Below are 12,858 nucleotides of genomic sequence, written 5' to 3'. Positions count from 1 at the left end.
CATCCCTAGGGGCCTGACTGGAGCCAAGATGGCCACAGAGTGCTGCCCAGGGAAGAAGATCAGCTTTGTGTGTTTGGCCATAGCATCCAGGAGGTACTCAGGCACTGTGATGGCTAAGCCACTCACATAGAAACCTGCAGTAGCTGTGTTAGCATGTGGTCAGCTGTCAGCCATGGAGGGCTGGCCTCACTGCTGATCATTGGGACAGCTAGAGAACACTGCAGGGCCAGGGCAGCCTCCACTCTGCCTTGGGTGACATGGGGAGCCCGCTAGGTGTTACAAGTGACTGTGCTGGGCTGTACTGGCCTAGTTACAGGCTATCACTGCACAGTTATATTGATACTGTCATCTACTGTTAAGGGAGAAAAAAAACTCTTCTGATATAAAATAGGTTTATTAAATCAGGATGTCTCATCTGTAGCACCTGAGCAGGAAAGTGAATTCATCATTAGTAATGTGAATGCTGAAATGTGATTTTTTTTTACCACTGTTCTTTTAATTTACACTTTGTTCTGCACTGTCGTGCGCTGTTGCTGTGACCCACCACCAACTCACTAACCCACTCTGTGTCTCAAAGAATCATGCTGCTGTATGTGCACCTCTTTGCAAATTTGACTTCCACATCTCTGCTGAAACATTGCCATGTAATAATCTAAAACCATGTCAGAATGTAAGAGCTGTTTAGAACGTTGTGCACGTCACTGGTTTTTGGCGTTGCACTTCTTTTATTATTATTACTTTTTTTTTTTTTTTGAGTGATTGCTGATCTGTAAATTTCTCTTGTAGTATTATAAATGATCTTTTATGTCATCGTTATTGAAGCTTCTGTAGTTCAGAAGATTGTGAATTACTCTTAATTGCAAAAACTGACATTTTGTATATAGATAGACAGTGGTTAGGCTTCACTTTAATAGTTAATATCCATCATTATAGCCCTTAGGTTGAATAAGATACACTGTGAATTTCTAAGCAAGCAAATTGAAACTTCATTATTTTAGTTATCTAACATCTGAAGTGATTTTTGTATTTCAAGGACATATAAAAATATATCTATTTTAATATTGAATGAGCATCTGTGTTGATTTTTTTCCACCTTGCATTTGCACTTTTCTCACAGATACACAACTATTGCTTTCATTTTAAAACACAGCACACAGCACTTTTGTGCTGCTTGATCTTGAAAAATATTTCTGTAAGGAAAACAAAAAAAGCCTTTAATTCAGTACTGGCATGGAGCATCTTCTTAGAATTTAGGAAATGATCGCCTCTTCTTTACACCCCATCAAATTGAAGCAGTTTCCTATCAGGTGGAATGTGGGACCTCGGACATTCCTAGGGCATTATCCTGAATCAGAATAGAGATATGCATTCCCAGTATAAAGATTACTTCTTAAATACAGCTCCTAGTCCTTTCCTTTTGCCAAATCTCTGTGCAGTAGATGTACTACCTGCTGTTAAATACTCTGCACTCTTAGATCATTCACTTCAGAAGGAGAAATGATCAAAAATTGTTTCAGTGTACTGCACTGCACCAGCAAAGCACAACTTGGCTTTTCTAAGCAGCACTGTCGCTATGAATTCTGCCAGTAGCTATTTCACAGCCTAAAGAGATCTCTTTTCTTCATTCCATCATGCAGAAATGCATGTGAGGTGTATCTGTGAGGACTGCTGGAGATACGCTGCACAGAAGAGGGACATGCAGCATTTTTCTGCATTTTCTACATGGTTCTGTAACTTTTTAATTCCACTGCCTCCAGATTATTTCAAAAGCTCAGAAATAAAAAGTGATGTTGTTTTAGGTATCCTGAAGGCCACTCTTCTGCGTGAGCTTTTCTTTGTGGTATGAAAGGCAGATTTGGGGGGGGGGAGGAGAGAGGATTGTAGTAGTTCCTGGTACTGTATTATGTCTAATATTTGCTTGGACACCAGGTGCTTTGTTGATGTTACTTACATCGCATTTTATTTTAAAATCGAGACATCAATTTATGCATGACACATGCTTAATACATATGAATGGAGCTATTTCAACTGTCAGACCATAGCAAGTGAAGTCTTTTCCTGCCCATTACCTGAACATGTGCCTGTACCACGGCCAGCCGTGTCCAAATGCCTGCAGCACACCAAGAAACTGGTCTAATTACAAAAGAACCACTTAAAGCTACACCTGTGCACTGATGCTGAATGGCTGTATTCATAAATGTTAGTAAGTATGAGTAAGCAGTTGCTGCATACAAAGAAGCAAATATGCAAATCTTTAAAATATGATTTTTTTCACGTGGAAGCGAAGTACTAAAACATAGTGGAATCTTGATCCTCGTACAACACAGTGCTGCATCTGTGATGTGCAGCAGGTTTCCCTGGGACCTCAAGTACTGAGGTTGTGGTTGCACACCTTCTGTAATAGCATCAGTGTGCATATCTTCCCAACTATTTGCACCTCAAAAGCAGCCTGTCTCTGCCATGAGCATTGCAGTAGTCTGTCTTGCCGTATTTTGTTACGCTACTTGTATTATTATTATTTGTTTTGCCCTTTAAACAACACTTGTTATCACAAGAAAGTTGTCCGCAAGTCTGGGATCTGGCAACAAAGGGAACAGTAAGGAAATGCCCCGTGGTGACTTTTGCCGATGAACTTCTGCATCAGCTCCTCTTCTCCCCTACCCCCGTCTTCCCAAGAGTTCAGCCGCCAGCCTCCCGCAGGCACATTCCCACGCTGCCAGCCAGTGAACCGCCCGGCTGCGGAGCGCGTCTTCCATCGCCTCCCATGGAGGAACTCTTCCCGGCAGAGACTTCAGAAGCCGCCGTGGACTTCCGAAGCCGCTTCGGACGCTCAGTGCAGCGCCCTTCCCGCTGCCCCGGCTCCGCACCCCGGGGCTGAGCCCGTCCCACCTCAGCCGTGGGTGCCGTGCTGCCCGCTCTCCGATTCCCTGTTCTCGGCGCTCTCCGCTCCCCAGAGCCCCTGAGAATAAGCAGGGAGAGCCGGCCGCCCTTCTTAAAGCAGCCCGGACGGGGACGGGAGCCCGAAGAGGTTTCCTAGTGAGCCCGCTCGGAGCGCTGGGTGAGTTCGGAGCCGGTGGTGAGGAGGTTTACACTGGAAAGGCGATTGTTGGCCCCTAATCCTCAATTACAGGGGTTTAAAAATAGTATTAGAGGGGCAATCTGTTCGGCAACTTCTTGGAAGAAATAATTGTTGATTTAGATAAGCGCTGATCCCCTCAGTGTTTGATGAAGACGTTAATTTATGGCTGTCTGGCAGTTTATGGCTGTCATTAGACGTTCAGCTTTGTCTCTGTTCGAAGTGCGTCTTTCTCTTTATTTTCAAACGGTAAGCAAACGGTTGTGTTGGAGCTAAACCGCATCACTTCCCTACGGCATCTCAAATTATCCACAGATCATAGTTCTTACATGCGCGTATATGAATTTAAAAACACAGCAGTAAAGTGCTCGAAACAGACCATCAATTCACTTCTTTTATGACACGTTTCGGAGTCGGGTTGCGAGGACAAGGGCAGCGGGGGAAGGAATTAACCCCTCCGAGGCTGCGGGACGGCCGCGTCGGGGCAGAGTCCGAACGGCCCCGGGGGGGTGGCGGAGCGCGGGGGAGGGAAGGGGAATGCGAGGACACGGGGCTGATGGGGACGCGGGGACACAGGGATGATGGGACGACGTGCGGCTGCCAGCGGCTCTGAGCTCGGCCCTTTAGCTATGCTGCCCCAAGTTTTATACTGCCCCGGCCGGGAGCGGCTCTGCTGGGAACCTCGGTCCCCTTCTGGCCTAAGGGAACGCAAGCGACGCTGCAGGGAGAGCTGTGGGGTCCCGAGTCATTGAATTCGCACCCCCAACATCCTCTCTTCGGCACAAGAACCCGAGTATTAATTGCCGCGAAGTTTCCGAACACGTGGATAATTTACTTTGACTGCTGCGTTTTAATTAAAAGCAAACTTATTTATGTTTCCGATGTTTATATTGCGTGATTTAATTACGTTTAGAGTTAGCGTCGCACTTCCCCCCCCTCCCCCCCTCTTCCACTCTAAATCACATTTTCATTAAAGGTTTTAATAAGAAAACTCACTTGACCACTATCCGTTATGCGGTCCCTCCATGCACACAAGTTCACTTACCCATTCATTTAGTCACTTACTCATTCCAGCAGATCCGCCGCCACTGCTGCTAGCAGGGATGTGAACACTCATAATTATTTGTCAAAGTCTGGAAAGTGTATTATCCCTTCTTCTAGTGGTAATTAGTTACCATAGCATCTAATACGTAAATGTGCCCAGAGCACACCATTAACAGTTAAGCAGAGGATTCAATTTAACACATGATTATATCTTTCATAAGTCATCACATTAGGAAAGCCAATGTCACTCATACTGGGACCATTTCGGGCTCAGAGCCGGGATAAGGGCCGGGGAAGGGTCCGAGGTGAGGAGATGCGGCGCGGTGCGGCTGCGGACATGGGGGGCTTTTTGGAAAGGACCACGTTTCTTTCCATCAGCCAGGCGTTAGGCGGGGCGGGGGAGGCTCTGCCAGCGCCGCCCGGAGACGCTGCAGGAGGACACAGGGGGTGGCAGCACCCCTCACCACGCTGCCCCCTTGGAAAAAGCCTGGAGGTGACAAGCGAGCTCCCAGGGCCGGCCTGGACGGCAAAGAGTTGGCGTTACTCTTCCCTCCCTCCTCCGCCCCGCCGGCGGAGCCAGGACTGGGGAGCGGGAGGGAGAAACCTCGGCCACGTCCATCTGCAGGAAAGGAAGAAGAGAGGTTAATGGAGCGGCGGTGAGAGCCGCTCACCCCTCCGGCCCCGATGGGGAGCGGCAGTCCACGCAGTCCCCGCAGTCCCCGCAGCCCCCGGCCGAGCTTGGGAGTTCCTCCTCCGGCACCCGCCGCTCCGACGTGACCTCGTCGAGGGGACAGCCCCCGGCAGCCCTCTAGGAAACCAGAGGTACCGAGTGCTGAGTCTTGAGGCAAACACCTCCCCGATGCTGTGAACACACACACACACACACACACACGGGCACGCACCACGCCAAGCTGGTGGCGGTGGTTAATCCCTAATCAGAATGATGGACAGCAGAGACGGAACAATACAAACTAATGGCTGTGTTGCTGATCACTTTACCCCTTGATTAAAGACACCCAATTATGGCGCAGAACAGTGTCGTAATTATGTTCCTTAATCACATCCAGGAGGTTTAATTGCCTTAACGATGTGTTTCATTAAATGAATTTAGGTATTATAGTCGACAGTTTTCATACACAGTTGTTTTCAAATTAACATAATATTAGACATCGTCATGGAAATTGTTTTAATAATCATAATTAGACGCACCCAGCCTTTGTGTCGCAAATGCTGAGAGACGCTGCTCCCGGCGCCCGGGGGCTGAGCTGCCCACCCTCTCCGGGCCGCCTTCCCACCGCTCCGTGGCACTTTACAGTTATGTTTCCTGAAAAGTTACAGGTTCTGATTAATCTTTTCTGATGGGAAGTGGAGCGGAAAAGATTGATCCCCTTCTCCTCCCTCCCCCCGTGCGGGGCTGCCGACGGGAGCGGTGGTATGGAGGGCACGGGCCTGGGGGGGGAGGCGGCCCCAAAACTCGGGGACGGAGAGAAGGGGGTCTGGAGTGGCAATCGGGGCCCAATAGGAGAGGAAGACCTCCGAGCAGGAGCCCCTCGTCGGAGGCAACCGAGGGCTGCGGGGGGGGAGGCACTGGGGAGCAAAGGAAAGGAGTCATCCCTCCACATACCCTTTCCCCCCACCCCCCTCGTCCACCTCCTTAAACCTGGAGGTAAATGTTTAACACAAAGCACAGCGCGATTACAAACGTTTGTTCAAAATATTTTAATAAAGATTCTTTCCGACATAGGTACACATACAAACGATCGTACATTGCTGTCATAATCTGATTGACCTATTTAATATATATCACTCTTTACACATCCGTGACCTGCCAACAGATCCATCACGGCTCCCATTGCGCCATCCAACCTGACAGTCCGAATTTATATTATCTGCGAGGAGAGGAAAATAGCAGGACTCGGGGTTGGAAAGAAAAGAATAATTACAAAATCCGGATTTACAACTGGCAGAGAGGCAGCACCCAGCCATGCAAACTCAAGCGGAAGGCTCACTTTGGGAAAATAGCTCCTTCTTGTTCTTCATCTTTCTTCCCCCCCCCCCCCCCCCCCCCCCCCGCCAAAAAAAAAAAAAAAAAAAAAAAAAAAAAAAAAGCAGCCCATCCCGCCCTCCCTCCCACCCCCCAAAAAAACAAAAGAACTCCACACGCTCTCGGGAAATCAGCCCAAAGTATTTTCAAGTGTTTCAACTTCAAGATTATCATCCACGGTCGGAAAGGAATGATTTACGTACACATTAAAAGCGGTCCAAACGATACCTCTGCAAACACAGCGCCCTGGGAAACATTGGCGATATTCGCATAGCAGCTTTTGCTCTGAGCCCGGGAAAAGGGAACGGCCATCACCTGCCCTAACGCAAAGCCCTTTCCCAAATCAGTGGCCGAGCCACGAAGAATACACCTTTCCTGTCATTTTTGGACTGAAGCGATTTATTAAAGCTCAATTGAGATACAGGGATGATGCAACTCAAAAATCCAAGATGACCTTTCAGAAACCTCAGCAGCTCGGGTACAGCAACAGTTCCGGTTATACGGTGTTGGCAAATAAACGCTTTCAACACTTGGCACACAGTTTTAAGTTCATCCATAAACAGAATTTTAGAAGCATTATAAAGTAACCGCACAGAAGACCCCTGACCTTAACACATGAGAACTACCGGCGGGGCGGGAGGATCACCCAAAGAAGAACAAATAAATACGTCCCGTCTGTACAGCGCTGCGGGTGGGGGAGGACGAGGTGCACACAGATCCCTCGTTCAGAAACGCGGTGCTTTCAGCCATACACGGAGGAGGGATTCGGATCGGGGAGTTGTTTTTTGTTTGTTTGTTTGTTTGTTTGTCTTTTTTTTTTTTTTTTTTAAATCTCGTAGGTTTTGTTGTTTTTTTTTTTTTTTTTCCCTATTTTTTTTTTTTAATCACTCTCACCAAAACTTTGCGCGTTTGCACGGGATCAAAGTTTCGAGACGCTAAAAAATACAAAGTCTTCCATAAGCAATGCTCCAGTCTCTTTGTTTCTGCGAGTCGCTTAAATAAGAAGTTTACATTTCAAGTTTGTTTCCTGGCTCAGAAGAATTATAATAATACTGCTAGTAATTAAAAAAAAAGAAAAAAAGAAAAAAAAAAAACCTACGTTCGCGTGCCCTCTCTGATTTGTCCCATCCACCTCCGCTCCCCATCACCTGGACCGCTCGGTGCTGGGCGGGCCACGATACGGCTCCGCTCCCCCGTACCCGCGCTCTGTCTCCCTCCCGGCGGCTGTTTCTCAGCCGCCCCATTGTCCGGACACGCAGCGGCCCCCCCGGGGCTCAGCCCGCGGCTCCCCTCTGCAGTGTTCGCCCCCCGCCGCCCCTTCTCCCGCCCCGGCCCCCTCTCGCGGCCGTCCCGTCCCGGCGGAGCCCGCGGAGCGCTCGGAGCGGAGGGCGGCGGGGATCCGGGCGGCTCTCAGTCCCTCCGCCGCCCCTGCGCCCCCCGGCCCGGCCCGGCCGCGGCCCCCCGGCGCCCTTTCCTTCCTTCTCATCTGCCCGGGGCCGCGGCGGAGGCAGAGGCGGCGGGGCTCGGCGCGGCTTAAGGCTTCTCCGTGCACTGTTTGCAGAGACTGGAAGAGACGCTGTTGAAGATGGCACATTTCTCCGGGCAGGAGGTGGCGGGAGGCAGCCCGGCGCTGAACGGGTACCCCGCCGCCTGCTCGTAGGCGCCGAGGGCGGGATGCAGCGCGGCCGCCGCCGCCGCCGCCGCCGCGGCGGAGCTGGGCAGGGAGGCGGCCGAGATGGCCTGGCCCTGGTTGAGATAAGCCACGAGGCGCCGCATCTCCTCCAGGGCCTGAGCCTGCATGAGGATGTAGTTCTTGGCCAGCAGCAGCGTGGCGATCTTGGAGAGCTTCCTCACCGAGGGGCTGTGCGCGTAGGGGATGACGGCCCGCAGCTCGTCCAGCGCGTCGTTCAGGTCGTGCATCCGCCGCCGCTCCCGCGCGTTGATGTTGAGGCGCAGCGCCTTCTGCTCCTTGGACTTCTTGCTGCCGCCGTGCCCGTGCCCGTTGGAGCAGCCGCCCTCGGCAGCCTTCAGCCCCCCGCCCCCCCCTCCTCCCGGGCCGCCGCCGCCGCCGCCGCCCGCCGCCGGCGAAGCGTCGCGCGGGTCCCCCCCGGCGCCGCGCAGCAGCAGCTCGCAGCGGCCGTCGCTGTCGTCGTCGGGGCTCTGCTCGCCGCCGCTGCTCTCGGCCACCGAGCTGCGGCTGGCGCTCTCGCCGTACTTGACGCAGACGGAGCCCGGCGGCAGCGCCAGCGGGTCTCCGCCGACGCCGGGCTGAAGCAGCGCCTCGGGCTCCGGCGCTTCGTAGCAGGCGAGCGGCGAGGGCTGGCGGTCGCGCGGGTGGGAGAGGTCGAGCCCCGGGGGCGAGCGGAAGGCGGACTCCATGCGCTTGGCCGAGGCGGCGAGGCTCTTGTGGAAGAGGTCCTCTTCCGCGGGCAGCCCCAGCGCCCGCTCCATCGGCGCCTCCGCCTCCTCCGCCCCCCTCAGCTCCCGGCCCGCTCCTCCAAGGCTCCTCCGCGCCGCGGCGGGCGGCTCCCCGGCGTCCCGCGGGCGAAAGGCGCCTCCCGGCTCCCGGCGGGGCTGCGCCGCGCTCGGTGGCCCCGCTCCGCTCCGGGTTCCGGCGGCGGCTGGCTGTGCTCCGGCGGCGGCTCCCGCTGCAGCTCCGGCTCCGGCTCGCCCTCAGCAGGCGCCGCGCTGGGGCATTGTGCGCTGCCAGCCGCGCCGCTTCCACCGTTTATCTTGCTTGGATTCACCTTCAAGAGATTTCCGGACCCATCAACCAGCAGCCGCCGCAGACGGGGGAGTCTTTTACATCATTATCTCGGAGAGTAGGTTATTATGGAGAAGAGTCGCCTGTTGGGACAGAGCTTTCTACCCAATCAGGTTAACGTTTTAATTAATAGGATTAAAACGGTAACAAACAATCCCAGGCGCTATCTGGCCCCGAGTCTGAATAGTTTCATTTCCCAGGTCTGCAGGCAGGCAGCAGCCCGAGCTTTATAAGCGGCGCCCGCTCCATTATTCTCGCTGCCATCTGTATACACAGCTTAACGCATATGTTTGCAAGACGTTGTGTCCTGTTAGTAACCCAACAACTGCCTTTAGCTTGACATGTGTGGCGACTTTCACTCATCAATGAGCACACTAAAAGCCCTACTTAGATCGAAGGATGTTCTTTGCCTCCTTCAGCAAATTGCAGCCCCGCGCCGCGCCGGAGCCGCCCGACTCCCACTGCCTCGGCCGTGCGGGCGGAGGGACACCCTCTTCCCCCCCCACCCCCCCGCAGCCCACCCGCCCCCCGCGTTTACATCCACTCAGAGCCCCCTCCCTTCCCCCCCTCCCCGCGGAAGGGAAAAGAAAAAAAAAAAAAGAAAGAGACAACTGAGAAGCTCCGGCCCAGCTCGAGCCGAGGTGCTCCCGGGGGCGGGGGGGGGGGGGGCGGGGGTCCCAGCCTTCTCCACCCCCACCCGCAGAGAGATCCCGAACCGCGAGGAGGTTCCCGTCCTCTCCAAGCAGCAGATTGCCTCTTGCTAATGCTTATCCCGCGCGTCCCTATGGAAAAATAAATCCCCGGCATTTACCTCGGTCCGGGGAGGAGAGAGGGCAGAGAAAGCCCCAAACCCACCAAGTAAGACCCGAACCTACCAAGACGGCCCCGAACCCACCAAACTTTTTAAGACGATCCCCCAACTCTTGACAGCGCCCTCCCTCTCTCCGTCCCTCTCTCGGGGCTCCGCTCCGTTGGCAGCCCGGGGCCCCGCACCCCCCGCCCCCCTCCCGCCGGGCTCCGTCAGCCGCTCCCCGCTCAGAGCCGCTCTCCTTCTCCACTGCGGAGCGCTCTGAGAGCACCCACTATTTAGCGGCGGGATTTCGTTTCGGCGACATCAGTAAAGACAATATTTCCCAACGCTTCTACTAAATCATCCTTATGGGGCAGAATTACCGAGGGCTATGAAATTTTTTGGTTTCCCCGCTTTCATTAAAAACCTTTTAATTGTGTCTTTCGGAGTTGGCCCCAGGTGTTGGACTCTTTTCATTACATTTTGCTCTAATGTGATGAAATTCTAATTCTCTCCTTACCATATGGTTAAATTTCCCCACTGAGAATTAGTTGAAAAAGGAGAAATAATCTATTAATCTCTGTAATAGATTCACAAATGAGCTTTGCCACAGAACCTGTTTTTGAATGGTAATATGGGAACAGTTGGGTGCCTTGTTTCAGGGAAGAAAGGAGCAGGCGACAACAGCAAACGTTTGAATTTTCACCTGGAAAGAATGAAAAGGAGCCAAGCTGCGGATCTCCGAGTAATTGACTGAGATTTCAGAGAGCGAGGACAGGACTATAATGCGGACCTTACAATGCACACCCCGGCACCGGGTGTCCCCAGGCCAGCCGGGCCCTGACGGACGGGCTGCCCCAGCCCTGTCCCTTCCCTGCCCTTGCTCCTCTCCCTGGTCCCGGCCAAGCGAGCAGTCACCGAGCTGCCCACCCCTTGCCACGCGTTAACCTCCACCTTTAGCGATCCAAAAGCATTTTGCCTTTCCCCCCCGCCCACCATTAGCAACTTCCTTTTCCTTGGGACCTTCAACAAAGGCGTTTGTCACCGCAGAGTATTTATTTATTATTATTGTTGTTATTTTAAATTTCAATCAGAGCCAGCTTATGAAAATCACGCGGTCACTTGAGGATGACGGACGCTTTTACTCCGATTTGACTGCTAAGGGGAACGTTTCACCGCTGGCAGCTTCGAAGACAGAGATCCCCGGCTCCATCCCTCTCCACTCATCGCTTTCTCTGCCCCTCCCTCCCTTCTGCCTGACTCTTCGGGGCCCGTCCCGTCGGGCCGACTGCACTCCCGGCCTCCTCCTCTCCGCTCTCCCCCAGGTGCGCTCTCTCCGTCTGCTGTTTCTCTCCGTCCGTCCGATCTTTCTGCCCACCCCGTCACCGTCTCGCTGCCCGAGCTGTTCGGTAGTCTCAAGAACTTGAGTTTGGGAGCGGACAGAAGAATTTATAGAAGCTCTAAATGCGGGGCTTATAAAAATACCGAGGAATGGTCTTTGAGGTTTATGCACTCGTAAACTTTTGCTGATTGCTTCTGGGAAGTTGTCAGGCATTTAACATCGCGTTTATCTTACAGCGCAATGAAAACACATCTGTCCAGATCCTCGTTACCTGCTTTAATTGCACCGTGGCCCTCTGCCATTGGTTGAGCGTTATTTCGGGGTAGGAGCGGCCCTCAGCCGCAGGAGGGAGCGCTGCCCGGCCCGCAGTGAGCATCCCGACTGCGTTCCCTCTCCGGCCGCAGCAGGACGGAGAGGAGAGCTGCGAGGTGGGATTCAGGCCGAGGGTTTCACGCAGCTCCCGGTCCGCCTGTCCCCGGCTCCAACACCGCACGCCGGGACCGAGCTGCCCGGACAGCCGCGGGGCTCGAGGAGAGCTCTGCGTTCCCCGCAGATCCCTGCATTTGTTCTTCTCTCGTTGGCAAAGTTTATGTGAGTTCGAGGTGAAGAAAAATAAAGGGTTAAAAATAATGACAATGACGGCCCCGCTGCAGCCCCTCTTAGTGTACAGCCCTCACAGGCATCTCCACAGAAGTCTGTGAATTCCCGACTTGGCAAGGGCTCCATGTAAGGGTAAAGGACGTCCCGGGGCAAGGGCTGCGGGGGGAGCATCTTCCCATCCCGGCGACGTGAAGCGAAGGGAGAGCTGTACAGGTGCTGACTCTATGGCGGGGCACATATGAACCGTACTGGAGTGAGAGTGCGGCCCCGCTCCTCCAGAAATGTGCGGCCCTAGGAGTAAGGAAGGAAAAGTCTGAGAGATCTGTGCCACCTGAGGGTCCCCGGGGAGACCCCCGGCCTCTAACCGACCCCTTCCCCGCAGACGACGGGCAGAGCCCCGGTCCCGACGCGGCACTCCCGATCCAAAATCCACAGCACCATCTCCTGGGCAGCGGGCGCAGTGCAGCGCTCCTGCGAGGCGCCGGGCTCGACTCGGGCTGCAGGGAAGGGCCGGCGTGGGGTTGGGGGCACCGAGAATTGCCACCTGACTGTGCTGCTTTGAAAGCTGAAGCCTAGGGGGTAAGCGACGGGCTTGGGTAGGAGTCAAAAGACTCTGTATGTTTTATCTACACATTTACATGGTCCCAAATCAGGGAATGTGTGTACTTGAAATAGTCTAGAAGAACCTGGTGGTATTCCAGTTTCAGAGGCAAAACTGGGTGCACACACGCTGAGGCATTATGCTGAGGTTTATGGGGAAAACCAAAAGATCTTACCTAAATCAATGTGTTTTCCTTCCTTCCTTCCTTCCTTCCTTCCTTCCTTCCTTCCTTCCTTCCTTCCTTCCTTCCTTCCTTCCTTCCTTCCTTCCTTCCTTCCTTCCTTCCTTCCTTCCTTCCTTCCTTCCTTCCTTCCTTCCTTCCTTCCTTCCTTCCTTCCTTCCTTCCTTCCTTCCTTCCTTCCTTCCTTCCTTCCTTCCTTCCTTCCTTCCTTCCTTCCTTCCTTCCTTCCTTCCTTCCTTCCTTCCTTCCTTCCTTCCTTCCTTCCTTCCTTCCTTCCTTCCTTCCTTCCTTCCTTCCTTCCTTCCTTCCTTCCTTCCTTCCTTCCTTCCTTCCTTCCTTCCTTCCTTCCTTCCTTCCTTCCTTTGCAAATATGCCCTGGATTGACTGAGCAATCTGCAGTGCTTAGGTATTTGTTT

The 12,858-nt window shown here is 53.4% G+C and overlaps 1 protein-coding gene across 1 annotated transcript; it reads right to left on the bottom strand.

Annotated features, from left to right (window-relative positions):
* Nucleotides 1–6,266: 6,266 nt before the first annotated feature.
* BHLHE22 (basic helix-loop-helix family member e22) lies at nt 6,267–9,412 on the bottom strand. Its single transcript, XM_052704500.1, has one exon. It carries the CDS (start codon nt 8,613–8,615, stop codon nt 7,698–7,700), a length of 918 nt encoding a protein of 305 aa, XP_052560460.1. The 5' UTR covers nt 8,616–9,412; the 3' UTR covers nt 6,267–7,697.
* Between the last annotated feature and the right edge of the window lie 3,446 nt (nt 9,413–12,858).

This window comes from Tympanuchus pallidicinctus, unplaced genomic scaffold (assembly GCF_026119805.1).
Source record: "Tympanuchus pallidicinctus isolate F22 unplaced genomic scaffold, pur_lepc_1.0 scaffold5, whole genome shotgun sequence".
Lineage (NCBI taxonomy): Eukaryota > Metazoa > Chordata > Aves > Galliformes > Phasianidae > Tympanuchus > Tympanuchus pallidicinctus.
The sequence above is the reverse complement of the archived record's forward strand: the minus strand, read 5'-3'. Positions and strand labels throughout refer to the sequence as shown.

What these genes read in the sequence shown, in the direction of transcription:
- BHLHE22 (XM_052704500.1), bottom strand. Translation starts at nt 8,615, where the DNA reads ATGGAGCGGGCGCTGGGGCTGCCCGCGGAAGAGGACCTCTTCCACAAG.